Raw genomic sequence first — 14,177 nt, forward strand, 5'->3', positions numbered from 1 at the left:
CTTCATAGAGCATATGGAGTAAACTTGGCTAATTATTTTAAGATTCAAGGCACCAGTGCAACTGCACTAGCTTTCACACAACCTTTGTATGAAGAGAAGGATTTCAACATCTTGTTCTGATTACATGACATTTGAAACACAGAGTGGGCCTGCATTAAGTCAGTATTTCTTCAGTCAAGATCATGAACTGTTGGTAATGTATTTTGGTAATGCTCAAGAAAGAAAAATATTGCCTTTTGAGTCTGGGTTCCTCTTGTTCATGTATACCAGTTTTTTTCTCTTCTCAGCTTTTCAGCGCCACCTTTACGTTTCGTAGTTTGTTTAGACCCTGGCTTATGCGGACTTATTTTTTCAAGTTTCAGTAGTGTCAACCGTGTCGCGGAGGGATCACATGATGAGTTAGACCCTTGTAGTGTCAGTGTGCAACTGGCGTCTCTCTCTTGACTTGTCACTCGTGGGATGCAAATGGAGATATAAAAAATGCGGCATTAGTATGGACAAGGCTTTTCCAGTTCGTGACTACTTGTATTAATAAGTGACACAGCTGCTGTATGTTTTCGTAGTCCGGCCCGGATTTTTTTTCTGATCTCCGTATTAATAAGTGACACAGCTGCTGTATGTTTTCGTAGTCCGGCCAGGATTTTTTTTCTGATCTCCGCAGCATGCCGTCAGCCCGCATCAGCTGGCCGGCATGCTCGTTCATGTGTTTACAGGCCCAGTCCGCGGCCGCGCGCCGAGCAGGTTTGCCTGACTGAGGGAGAGGTGATAACACCGTTAAGGCTGGATTATACTGTCGCGAGTGACCTTAGCGCGACTCCACACACCTCGCGCTGGAATTTTTCAAGTACTTTAGCCTAAATTCCAGCACTTTTCAAAACTGAAACGCAATGCAACATTACCACATATCGTTTCGGACAACACCGCAAAGAATGTGACGCGCCAAGTATAAACGCCTCCGCCGTTCGCGGAGGTTCGCGCGAGGTGTGCCGGGCGGGGCCGCAGTGCGCGGCAGTGACTCCTCCACGGGCTGAGTTAAACCACCAGCGGCCCACTAACCCATCGGCCCACCCGGGAAATCCCCGGTAGTAATGTATGCCAGTCCGCCCCTGGGTGAGATACAGATGGGGATAGACTGAAAGACACAAATGGTGATGCAGTTATCCAAATGGGAATTAGAGCACACGGATGTGGTCAACCATTTGCAAAGTGGAAAAAACATAGTTTATTGAATAAGACCACTTTGCCTAAGAGAAGGTAAATGATTACTAATGTTATTTGCAAACAGGAAGGGGAAGCACATGACGTAACAGCAATGTCACAAGGAAATCAAGGCCAGTGGCTTTGTACGGAAAATCTACAGAAGTTGAGAAAAAAATCACCTGGTGAGAGGTGGGGGCGAAGGGTGTGAGCTGCATGAAATGTTGGCTTGGAATGACTTATGATGTCCTTCCTACTCTGCAAACACTTGACATGGCCAGACATGGTGATGAACTCTGAAAGTAAACAGATTTATAGACAGTTTCATTTGAGGATTCATTTGAAAATTTGTGCCATTGAGTTTCATTTCAGTTGATGAAGCATTTGAAAGGAAGAGATGGATGTATGCAGATTTGGTAGCTAAGGTGAGAGAATGTGTATGGCAGATGTATACAAGGCCCATAGAGATTAGTGCTAGGGAACTTGTAGTTAGATATACCACATCTTTGCTTATGGAATTTGGTTTAATTCAAAATGGTAGTTGTGACTTAATTATCAACAGTACCTGAAAGGGCTTGTGGATGAGGAGAACACAAGCTGGTTGAGAAAATGCAGTATAAGGGTCGAATGTCTGAGGATGTCAGTGTCTGTTTCAGGCCGTTATATCATATCATTATGTAGTATGGTAAATCCAGATAGAACTGGTGGCACTGAGCGTGACTTAATGTGGCCAGTGAGTATGGCCTTAGTCACAGCAGAGAACACACATCCATGAGTCTCATGAGACCCAAAATAAAACCCTGATAGTTTGTGAAGAACACTTAGTGGTTTTAACAGAAAACAGGCAGCCACATTAAAACAATATTCTGGTAACCAGTATCATTTATGATATACCAAACGAAGAGCAGGGTAAACTTGGTCAAAAGCTACACTAAGATCAAGTAAAATGTTAAAAGACGTTCTAGATTCAACAGTAAATCACTGAATACCTTCAGAAGAATGCAAAATTAGGAATAGTGAAAATACTATAAAAATATTTCACTTACAACAAATATGTTTATTATGTAATTTATGTATACTTCTAACATAAAATAGTGACGAACAGTTTCAGAAGTTCAGTTTATGAAGCTAAAGTAGCTATCTTTACTACAACTGATTACTACTAGACAAGTGGTACTGAATAATGGAATTGCTACAGGTACTACTATGGATTGTCCTATCAATATGGAGTCAATATATGACTGGGATGGTAAATTCTTAACTTTGGAACTCAACGGCATATGATTTTTTTAACCTTGTATAAAACCTCTACACATTATTTGGGAGAGCACTCAACTTCAAGAAAATTTGTGTCATTGAGTTTTCCTCAATTTGTAATCTCTCTCTTTTGCTGTCACTCTCACTCTCTGTATACATGACATTTAATAAGACTTGCCAAAAATTGTCATTGCCATGGTCTGTCACCTCTGTAGAGTCTATGGCCTTCAACCCTGTCAGTGGTTGACCTTTGAGCTGTTGAGTGCCCCCTCTTCTTCAGTCTTTTGTGAACTAAATTTTGAGACTTTGGCCAATATGATTTACTTCCAGAGTATGCCTAAACATTTGGTCCATCCAGCAATGTCTCACGTTCATTTGTACTGCATGTGAAAGCTTTAAAAAGTATGCTACCACTTTTTCAGATTAGCTACATACTGACTTTCAAAGGAATCCTAATATTAGATGTTAGTCATACCGCACAAGCACACTCAAATATATGAATATAGATATGAAAATGCAGAAGTGAGAAGGTGATGAAATTATTAAAAAAAGAGTAGACGAGGGGTGCTGAGGGGGAAATCTTAAGATATTTCTAATTTTTCTTATATGACTAATAATTACTTACTCATTACCCTGTGGACATGAAGTCATTCGTAAACTTCGTTAACTTTGCTGTCTAAAATCCCCCAATTAATTCTAAAGTTACCTAGAATTTGTTCATTCTTTCATTATTATTCCCTGCTATAGAATTTCATGTAAGGAATAAATGTTGGTAAAGCAAATCTTCTCTTCATTAAAGGCCTAACAACCCACCCCCCACCCCCACACACACCACCACCACCACCATCACCATCACCCTCCTAACCCCATTTGTTTTTAAATACATTTGTGACAGAAACCTAACACAAGATGGTGAGATGTGATAAGGAAAATGATAAACAGTGGTTAATATGTTTTGAGCTGCTGTATTTCCAACATGCTTTCTTTGCTTTGCAAATGAGCTATGGTCCTAATATCAGCTGGGTGGGATGGGTAAATCCCATGACTTTCCAGTCACACCAAGGTGTTCACAAACCCCACTGTGCCTTGGTGTGAATGAACAAATTGATTTGTGTCAATTGTAAATACACAATTTTATTGACCCTGTATTGGTGAATAAGCACACTCTAAAACCATTAGCATGCATATCAGGTCATCCATCTTCAGTGGTTGGGTTGCCTTAAATTTGCACATAGTTACTTATTCTACGAATTCCTTTATCATATTTATATTATACTGTGAAATGTCTGGTTTTGCAGTTTTCTTCTAGATATTAACGGTGACATAGAAATGACATTTCAGACCTTTTATTAAATAACTTGATCCATATTCATATTCTATCTCCTGTTTAAGACACTTGCCTCTGGCAGAGGACTCAAGGTCCTCAAAGCCAGCACAAATACACATGCTAACAGCCCCCCCCCTCCTTACCCACTCTATATTCTTTACCCTATACACAGTGTCTATTTTTTTCCTTTTTGTTTATATATGATATCTGTTCAGTGTATTACATGTCATATATGTGTGCTCTTACCAGAACAAGTCCCTTGTACGTGTAACATATTTGGCGAATCTAAAATTTGGCGAATGGTGTAACATATTTGGCGAATCTGAATCTGATCAGGGCTTATTTAATTCGCCATTTAGCCATAACATTGTTAAATACACGACGATAACAACAACTACAAAAAGGGAATTTTGTTTTAGAATTTAGAATATAGAATTTTGTACTTCTCAGAAAACAACCTGTTACATCCAATGTACACCATAGACAAAATCCACAGAAAAGATTTTCTTAAGAATTAAAAATCCTTAGTATTAGCACTTATGTCGTACATGGGGAACTTTGCGTTTACTCGGTAACGTTTTCACTTTCTCACGCACATGCTCAATTTGTGTAGGAGTCCTTGGATAAAAGGACGCGTGAGCATGAGTTTTCGAAACTGGCCGCGAGCAATACGCCACAACACACGCGAGAGGTAAGCTTGCAGTGCACGCGGACAGTTACTGTCACATAGAAAACGGACGTTCGTTGCGGGTAGTCACAGATAATATTATATTATACTGTATTCTTGTCTTCCTTTATAGTGTTGAAATATTTTATTATCTATGATTGGGAGACTTAAAAAACAGTTTAAATACAATTATTTTACTAGCATGATGAAGAGTAAAGTTGTTTGTCATGTCACCTCTTAACAAATAGTAGTATACTTAACGTTCATTTTATTAAGTATACTTCAGTATAAGTATAGCAAATATACTACAGACCTCACTACATATAGGCTACTTTAAGTGTACTAGAAAACTAATAATAATACTTTTTTTGGACTAAATTGGAACATTTCTAGTTTATAAAAGTATACTTTAAAGTTCATTTTAAGTTTTCAAAAGTACACTTTATAGTATAAAACTAGTATACTCATCCATGTGCTATCAAGGTCCTTGGTATATCCTTCTCGTATGCATAAAGTATACCACAAGTACACTTATCAATATACTGTATACCATTGTATTAGTTATATATTTCGAGTCTATTTTTATTGTATACTTTAAATATACTGTTATAAACATTGGTTATTTCACTAGTTTGCTTTAGGTTTGCTTGGCATATTACTTGTAGCTTACTATTTAAATGTAACGTAAACGTTAATGTAAATGTGCCATATTTTGTCAATTGTTTTTTGTACACCCCAATCGAAATTTGTCCTCCGCTTTTAACCCATCTGTGCAGTCAGAAGACACACACACACACACACACACACACACACTTGTGATTACTAGGGGGCTGTGGATCACACGTGCCCAGAGCGGTGGGCAGCCCTAGCCTGGCGCCCGGGGAGCAGTTGGGGTTAGGTGCCTTGCTCAAGGGCACCTCAGTCATGGCCTCAGGTCTGGGAATCGAACCCACGACCCTCCGGTCACAAGACCAGTTCCCTACCACCATGGCAATGACTGCCCCATTTATGTACTTAAGTATTTATGTACTTGAAATATACTTCTTAAAGTATTCTTAAAGTTTACTGTATGTACACAAGAGTGTAATGCATTTACAAAATCACAAGACAGAATGTTGAAAACAAGTTCAATATATTTTCAAACATTTCACACATTTCAAAAACAAATACATATGAAATAAAGTCCTTCCTTACTGGAGAAAATGAAAGAAAAAAGTGCACAAATGACCATCAGGTGAGTCGGATCATAGGCCCCGCCCACCTGAGAGATGACACAACGCAACAAGACAACTGCCGCTGTGGACAGGGGTGACCAGTGGGGGTCTTAATTATAAAACTTATTATACTTTTCTTAAGTTTATATTGATCAAAAGTTTAAGTACAATTAAAGGCCACATATACTTAAACTATTCGGAATACCGAATAAGCCAGGTATACTTAAGTATAACTGTGTTAAGTACATCACTGATATGTACATAAAAAATAAACTAAAAGTATACTTGCTTATTTTTAGATTAAAAGAAGTATACTAATAGTACACTTGAATAAACTTCTTTTTTGTAAGGGACTCTATAATGTCTAATGCCTATGCCTACTTTTCAGATGAGGCATACATTGAATATTATCTCCCTTCTCTGCTTGTGCACTATGAAAGTGTCGGACACCTTCCCTGACAAACGTAAGAACATACACTACATCAGCTATAAATGAATTACAGTGTATGCCTGGTTGTATTTCATGTTTGTTTTTTCATGTGAATCTCCGTGTTTGTGTATGTGAAGTCATAGTAGGTAAAAGCGGTGGCAGCGTTACACTGCGCTGTCCCCCAGCCACTGAACCCACCGTGACATGGAAGCATGACAATACGGAGCTACCTCAGAATGAAACCACGCTGACCTTCACCGACTTTGATACAGACCTAACCGGGAACTTCACCTGCTGGAAGAAAGATGAATTCTTGGATTACACCTACATCCTGCTTGACATGTCTCATGAACAAAGTGAGTGGGTCATATACTCTCTCTCTCTCTCTCTCTCTCTCTCTCTCTCTCTCTCTATATATATATATATATATATATATATATATATATATATATATATATATCAGTCCACAGTTTACACCATCAATGTAATCAAATGGAAGATAACAACAGAAGGAATATGAACAGTAACCACAACAGCAGATTTACACATCATATATATAAATGTCGTTAAAATATAATTATATATAAGCCTTACTTTAAAAGCTAATTATTTTTGAATAATTATTCTTGAATTATTCTTGAATTTTTATCCAGTTATTCTTATCCAATATGCACAGAATAATATTTGACTAAACTAACACAGACTGACAGACTGCTTTCCCCCCTCTGGGTAACATGATATTAAAAGATAAACATACAAATAGGTGAGTTAATCAGAATATGAGAACTGATAGCAGCATCGACTGGCATGAAAGAGACAGTCAGCATTTTCTCCTTGGTGAGTTAACTGCCATGTGCCACATTAAACAGCATTTCACTTCATGCCTGTGTCAGAAAAACAGCTTCCTGTTGGACATGCTCAAAGTGGTGTTATTATAGTCCAACTCCTGTTGTAATAGGCCTGGGCCAGGACACACTGAACAAGTATTATTTAACTTTGTACATGTTTTAACTCAGTTTGACAACAGTTTATGAATGACTGAATTTCTCTCAGGCCTGCAAATTACATGCACAGCTGAAACGTTGAACTGCAGCTACAACATTTCCTGCAGAATGAACAATGTGAACATCCCCAACTTAAAAGTTTTTAGACTTCGCTATGAATGGTATGACCCCAAAAAACACACAAGCAAAATAAATCTACTTAAAAAAAAATGTATACATATATATAAATTAATACAATGACATATATATATATATATATATATATATATATATATATATATATATATATATATATATATATATATATATATATATAATTAGCAGGCCTTACATTTTTGCAGGGATGACAATGGTTGGGTGCTGCCTTCTGAAGACGGTACCTTTCACCTGACGCACTTTACTAATCCTTATGCGGAAGAACACAAACGTCTTAAGGTGGTAGGGGAAGCCATGTCCTTGAACTACTACTATACATCGAGATATGACTTCTATCTCCGAGACATCAGTGAGTGTGTATTGTTTTCTCTTTGGTTGTGTTCCTCATACCTGTGCTTGTCTAACCCTGACCACTGTTGGCTCTGTCTCTGTAGTTAAGCCTGGCTGTCCTACACTCTCTGTGGCCAAAGGGGTCATTGATCTGAGTCCTCCAGGCATCTGGCCCTCACCCCCAAGTTACTACCCTCTTGAGAATGAAATTCAGTGTGAGTGGCGAAGCAATGGAGAGGTAACACTGCCCTGGTCTCAAACACAAACACATAAGCACACGCACAGATAGCTAATCTGAATGCTCCTCTTTGCCCTCAGAGAAGCACCTGCAGGTTGGATAGTGGTGCGGCCGTGCCAGAGGACGTCAGTATGCTGAGGGTTCGCTGCCGTGACCCGCTGCTCCTCTCTCAGTGGAGCGAGTGGACACCATGGCAAAATGTATCTCACTAACATCCACATCTACATCCAATGTCCATCTCTGTCTCTCCCCTTGCTGTCTGCCCCCACGTGTCTGAGGACCCTTTTATATATGTTTGCATGTGTGTATGCGTGGCACATATTTATATTTATGTACACTGTCTGTGTCCTATTAAAAGTCTCCTTTCATGCCCTGTCTATTTATTCCTGTATGTATGAGATCTATGTATGAGATAATTTATCTTTACAATCCTTATTTTTATGTTCACTTCTAAATCATTATACATATGTATCTGTATTACAGAAACACTGTAGAACAAGCTAATTAACAAATAGCTAATTCATGAAATTTAAGAACAGTGAAGTGCAGTATATGTGAAATAAATTTCCCAAGTTCATCTGAAACACAATTTTAACTACATTTAGCAAGACTGCTAAATGCTGACATTCTTCTGTATTTCAGAACAGTGATAATCTTCTAGAAGAAAAGTAAATTTCATTATAGAACTGTCGCTGCATCAGTGAATAGCATATGGTGATTCCTCATTAGAGAAAACGCCAACAGTTTAAAAAAGGTTTGAGTGTATGTTCAGGCCCATGCATACATGATGGATTTGTCTTTTTGTTCTTAGGTGGGTAGAAGACGACAAAAAAAGAACAGGGAAAAGGGGCAAAGAGTGGGGAAAAAAGGCCATCACAACAGGAAACAAACGCAAAGAGTGGGGAAATAAGGCCATCACAACAGGAAACAAACGCAAAGAGTGGGGAAATAAGGCCATCACAACAGGAAACAAACGCAAAGAGTGGGGAAAAAAGGCCATCACAACAGGAAACAAAAGCAAGACTAACATGTTGCACTTCTCTAAAAGAGTCCACAATGTTGATCCTCACTGTTGGTTGTCTGCACACGCTTTTCAGTAAAAAAAGCTCTTCTTTTTCTTTAAAGAGCCTGTTACATCTACACTGTTTTAGCTGGGGCTTCAGTCAGTGAATGGATGGGACTTTTAGGAATTTGTATTGCTTTTGCCTAGAAATACCACCAGTCACTGTATGATCACCTCAGTTAATCTTGTGCACCGAGCCATACTGCTCTGCTACGATTTGCAGATAGACTTTAGGGCCCTACTGCCCAGCTGCCCGGAGCCTCATATGACACGGTTTCACATGGCACGTGATATTACACATGTGTTAAGATCTGGGTGGCAATTTGCACCCCTCAAGACATAAATGGCTTTTATAACTTCAAAAAATACACAATATACATTTAAAATGTGTCCAATGTTTTATAACCATACATTTAATAACATGTAGTTTATGTTAATGAATAGGAGATTAAATATACTGATAAGATTTACTTATTTATATATCATCTGTTAATCTTTGGCATTCATGTAGCCTACAAAAGGTACATTACTGACATACAGGCTAAAATTCTCTTTTCAGCTCCTGTCTGTGTTTCTGTGTTAATCCTCACTCTCCTCATGTGTCTGTCACTGGTTGTGGGTCTGGCTGGTTCTCCTGTGTGATGGGGCCCACATGTTCGCCTGGGTCAGCTGGCACAAACAGCCAGTGGTTGCTATCCCGCTCAGCCTTATGGGAGTCCCGAAGAGTGTGAGCAGTAATCTCATACTCTTTACCAAATGGAGTCCTACATATATTTATACAGACCCACACAAACACAAACACACACACATTAATTCAACACGTGATCCTCCCTGAATTTCCTAAAAGAAACAACGCTGTGATCAAGATTATATGAAGAACATTGTCTTTCACATATACAGTAATGTTTGTAAAGTGACCTTACCAGAGTATGTAATTGGCTAGGGCTGCCAGACACTGGTTGGTTTTACAGTGGGAGATCAGCACCTTGGTATTCCCCTGTGGATACACAGTGCCCAATACAGATATAGGAAATTTTTCTTGTTTTTCTTTGTTTGTATATAGTGGGTAAAATAAGTATTGAACACATCACCAGTTTTCTAAGAAAATATATTCCTAAAAAGGTGGTATTGACATGAAATTCTCACCAGCTGTTGTTAACAACCCATCCAATCAGTAGATGTCCATAAATAAAAGTTATATTTAATAATGAGAAATGACCCAGGGAAAAGGTATTGAATACACTGAAATGTATTTAATACTTCGTACAAAAGTTTCAAGACGCTTCCTGTATGGAGAACCTAGCCGCATGCACTGCTCAGGTGTGATTTGGTCCCATTCATCCACACAAACACACTACAAATCCTGAAGGTTCATTGGGGTCTGAGCTTTAGTTCTTCCTATAGATATTCAATTGTGTTCAGGTTAGGTGATTGGCTGGGCCATTTGGATTCAGATCAGGTGATTGGCTGGGCCAAAGCTATTCCAACAGCTTTATTTTCTTTCTCTGAGAGTTGAGGTTTTCCTTGGCTCTGTGTTTGGATCATTGCTGACATGTCTGCCCTCGTTTCATCTTCATCATCTTCGTAGATGGCAGTAGATTTTTAAATCTGTACATTTTTTCATTGATCCTTCCTTCAGTTATATGAAGTGTGCCAGTACCATGTGCTGAAAAACACTGCTATTACCACCTCCAAACTCCAAACTTGGGGTGGTATGATGTGCCTTTTAACCTCCAGACATGATGTGTATTATGGCATCCAAAGAGTTCAATTTTGGTCTCATCTGACCAGGCTATATTGTCCCTGTATTTCACAGGCGTTGTTGTTCAGCGAACTTTAAACGCACTTCAATATGCTTTTCTTCAACAATAGTGTCTTGCGTGGTGAACTTGCATACAGGCCATGGTGATTGAGTGCATTACTTATTTTCTTTGATACAACTGTACGTGCTGATTGCAGGTCTTTCTGTAGCTCTTCATGAGTGTTCCTTGGCTCTTGGACTCTAATAGTTCTTTTCACTCCTGTCTGTAATCTTGCAGGGAGCACCTCTTTATGGCCAGTTTATGGTGAAATTATGTTCTTTCCCCTTTCTGAATTAAGGTCCCAACAGTGCTCATTGAAACCATCAGTACTTTATAAATTCTTCTGTAGCCAAAGCTATTACTAAGTTTTGCATCAATAAGGTTGTGAAGGTCTTCAGAGAGCTCACTTGTTTAAATCATCATGAGATGTTTCTTGTATGACAGCATGGTAATGAGACAGCTTTTTATAGGCCATCAGTTGGGACTTAACCAGCTGATATTAATTTGCAGTATGTGGCAAGATCACTTGTAATTACTGATAGATTTCAGCTGTATCTTGACTTTCCATACCTTTTAATCTTCACTTGATAAAAGCATTACAGGAGTATGTACTTTTATATAGAATACCACTATAACATTTTACACCATTCTCCAAAAATCTCATGATTTACTTTACTGAGATTGTTTTCCCCTAAAGGTTCCTCCCTAAAGTTTCACAATGCAATTGCCACTGAACAGATGACGCTGCCTTAAAGCAATTATTTTAGAGTCTGGTTTGTATAATCTTCTCATCACTTGGTTATCTTCTTTAAACAAACAGATTTGAATGTGTTAGTGCAAGTGTGTCTGTGCCACACGCTGCGTTTACCTGTACAGGGTAACCCTCATATTCAAGGCGTTCCTGGGGGTCAAAGTAAACCACCCTCCACCAGCAAAAGAACTCGAGCTGCTCCACCAAGCTCACTTCTTGCAGGCGTGACCTCTTGGCACACTTCTCCAACGTTCTGTGGTCACTGGCTAGGAAAAGCTAAATAAAAATGCAGATTTTGTTACACTTGGGAGGGCATATTGTGGTAATTTTTTAATGAAAACATTTTCTTCCAAAACTATAAGGAAGTATACTGAGGCAATTCACCACCAAACTAAGACTAGTAAGTAACTGCAGGAAAAGGCATCAGAGCAGAATTCCCCTTTGGGATGGCAGCATGCGTACAGTCTTCATGCAGATCACAGTGAGCTTGTGGCTGTCTCTTTTTTACCTCTCCAGCAAAGCCTGCTGTGGTTCTCAGGGCGAAGTTTTGTTCATATCTGAGCATGTCTCCATTGGGAGTTCCATCCACACTAAGCCACAACCACAATAAGAGAAAAAGCTTGTCAATGGAAGTGTGTGAGTAGGTGCAGTGATGCACGAGACACTTTGTGTGTACAGTGTCAGACCATGGTCTGGGTGCATGTGAAAATGATTACCTGGTAATGACAAAGGCATTCCTTACACAGGGCTTCAAACTGCTGGCTCCGCCCACCTGGCATGGCCCCTGGAGATATGGCTCAAAGTTTGCTTGTGGATGTGACCGCACACTGCTGAGGTCAGCAATGATGCTAACAGTGCATGGGTTGCGCGGGTCAGCCTTTGTTCCCCCAGGGTTCACCAGCATTACTGTGTCTCCAAAATGCAAAAATCCATCTTGTGACACAGTTAGACTCACCTGTGGGAAAAAAACTTACATTTTTAATTTACTTATGCTTCACTACAATTCTGATTACGTCTACAACTACTTTGCAACAAGCAAATCCAGTGTATTTGAATGGACAATGCGACAATGGTATATTTAGACAATATCTTAATTTTAAAAAATGTGTATCACGTAACGTAGTCACGTAAACAATGCAGGACTTTACAATGAGAATGTCCTCTTGTGATATATCTTGAAAATACTCTGAACTATGCTACGTCACGAATTCCAGTTATGTTATTGTAGTAAAGTACAAAAAATAGCTAATTTAGCTAAATGCTAAGTATACCAACTTCGAATCAGATTTCCATTTGCATCAAAATGTGAAGCATGCTATAGGCTACATCCAGAGTTCCAATAATTATTTTTTTACATTATATTTTGTTTACACACTTCTCGTTGAAGACTACGAACATAGATTAAATCCAAGTCATTCGTATGTCACTATTTGCGACATTGTCTGCTGTTGTTCATATCTTAGAATATGAACCTTAAACCGTGTTCAGACCTGACACCCACATCCATCGAGATCCAAACATAACTGAACAGCCGAAGCGGATTAAATGATTGCTCATGAAATTGCGACACTAATAAGATATATTTAAATGAGCGACACCGGTGTGTGTGTGTGTGTGTGTGTGTGTGTGTGTGTGTGTGTGTGTGTGTGTGTGGAGGGGGGGTGTCACACACGATGGATCAGGATAATCAGGACAATAATCAGGACAATAGGGGGCAGTCTAACAGTATCAGAAATTTTCTGCATGTCTACGAAAGCTATCCGCGGAATTCTTGTTGTACTAAGAGACAACAAGTATTTTTAAAACAAATGCTTTTTTTAAGGTAAAACAAGTTGCTTAGTCGTTGTAATGGTAATTCACAATAGTCATACCATGTTTGTATTGAGCATATTCAGCATTTTATTCAGTTTATGCAGACCGAGCAGATAAGAGAAGAAACGGCCTTCCCGTCTCTCCGCGTCTCATACTGGGAAAATGTATTTCTGCTTGTTACTAATAAACTTTTATCTGCTTTACAAAAAAAAACTAAACAACTAAGACAAGAATTAAATACGTAGTGCTTACTGGTTTCAGGATATTTTGTCTCAAAGTGCCGGTCTTCTGTATTGTGAGCTCTCCTTTGTCTTTGCGATGGAGAAAGTCTTTTAGGGTGTCCTGCAGAGACAACGCCGAGTTGCTGAGTATTTCGTGTTAAAATATAAACGAGCATATTTTGAGTAATGTACAGTATTGATGTACACACACCTGTCCCAAAGCCTCGTCTTCTCTCCAGTTTCCCACCCGCACGTTTGGACTGTATTTGCGCACGTTGGCCATCTCAGGGTCGCTGGAGTGCCTCAGTCAGTTGCCTTACTGTGTATTTTTTACTTTGCAAACAACGTACTTCTACAAGTTTTTTAGTTTCTATGAAAATAATGAAAGGCAATCGTTTTCAGCAGTACAGGACAAGCAGGACACTTGTTTACGGGTCTCCATGGTTACGAGACATGAAAGGGAGACGTAAAACGACCGTCAGTCATTTGGTTGATATCACAAACAAATAAACAAAAAAATATATAAATAAAGCCTTGGCCATGAATTTATGCTGCATCATACACAATTTATGGATTTGGATTTTATGCAATATGACCTGCAGGCTAATCATTAACAATTTGTTGTAAATTCGTGTTGCGTTATTTAGGGGAGACCGGATATCGGTGTAACAACATGGGGAGAGTTGTAACACCATCAGTTCCACCCAT

The 14,177-nt window shown here is 39.0% G+C and overlaps 2 protein-coding genes across 2 annotated transcripts; one reads left to right on the forward strand and one right to left on the reverse strand.

The window, feature by feature from the left end:
• The first annotated feature begins 109 nt into the window (after nt 1–109).
• On the forward strand, nt 110–9,158 carry il12b2 (interleukin 12B 2). Its single transcript, XM_076992862.1, has 9 exons — nt 110–193; nt 4,395–4,472; nt 6,051–6,126; nt 6,230–6,448; nt 7,146–7,257; nt 7,438–7,601; nt 7,687–7,820; nt 7,901–8,020; nt 8,632–9,158. The coding sequence occupies exons 1-9, from the start codon at nt 125–127 to the stop codon at nt 8,728–8,730; spliced, it is 1,071 nt and encodes a 356-aa protein (XP_076848977.1). The 5' UTR covers nt 110–124; the 3' UTR covers nt 8,731–9,158.
• A 104-nt stretch (nt 9,159–9,262) lies between these two features.
• Nucleotides 9,263–13,921, reverse strand: cfap161 (cilia and flagella associated protein 161). The gene is made up of 7 exons (XM_076992863.1): nt 13,681–13,921; nt 13,501–13,590; nt 12,153–12,391; nt 11,945–12,026; nt 11,554–11,712; nt 9,807–9,880; nt 9,263–9,647 (listed from the first exon to the last, which is right to left on the reverse strand). The coding sequence occupies exons 1-7, from the start codon at nt 13,750–13,752 to the stop codon at nt 9,479–9,481; spliced, it is 885 nt and encodes a 294-aa protein (XP_076848978.1). The 5' UTR covers nt 13,753–13,921; the 3' UTR covers nt 9,263–9,478.
• Between the last annotated feature and the right edge of the window lie 256 nt (nt 13,922–14,177).

Source organism: Brachyhypopomus gauderio, chromosome 2 (assembly GCF_052324685.1).
Source record: "Brachyhypopomus gauderio isolate BG-103 chromosome 2, BGAUD_0.2, whole genome shotgun sequence".
Taxonomy (NCBI): domain Eukaryota; kingdom Metazoa; phylum Chordata; class Actinopteri; order Gymnotiformes; family Hypopomidae; genus Brachyhypopomus; species Brachyhypopomus gauderio.

Bases quoted from the DNA above. Each gene is read 5' to 3' on its own strand.
- il12b2 (XM_076992862.1), top strand. From the start codon at position 125: ATGACATTTGAAACACAGAGTGGGCCTGCATTAAGTCAGTATTTCTTC. The intron at 6,127-6,229 runs GTAAGAACATAC...GTGTATGTGAAG, and splicing joins GGACACCTTCCCTGACAAAC to TCATAGTAGGTAAAAGCGGT. The intron at 7,821-7,900 runs GTAACACTGCCC...CTTTGCCCTCAG, and splicing joins AGTGGCGAAGCAATGGAGAG to AGAAGCACCTGCAGGTTGGA.
- cfap161 (XM_076992863.1), bottom strand. From the start codon at position 13,752: ATGGCCAACGTGCGCAAATACAGTCCAAACGTGCGGGTGGGAAACTGG. The intron at 12,027-12,152 runs GTAATCATTTTC...GTTGTGGCTTAG, and splicing joins AATGCCTTTGTCATTACCAG to TGTGGATGGAACTCCCAATG. The intron at 9,648-9,806 runs GTAAGGTCACTT...AAATATATGTAG, and splicing joins CTAGCCAATTACATACTCTG to GACTCCATTTGGTAAAGAGT.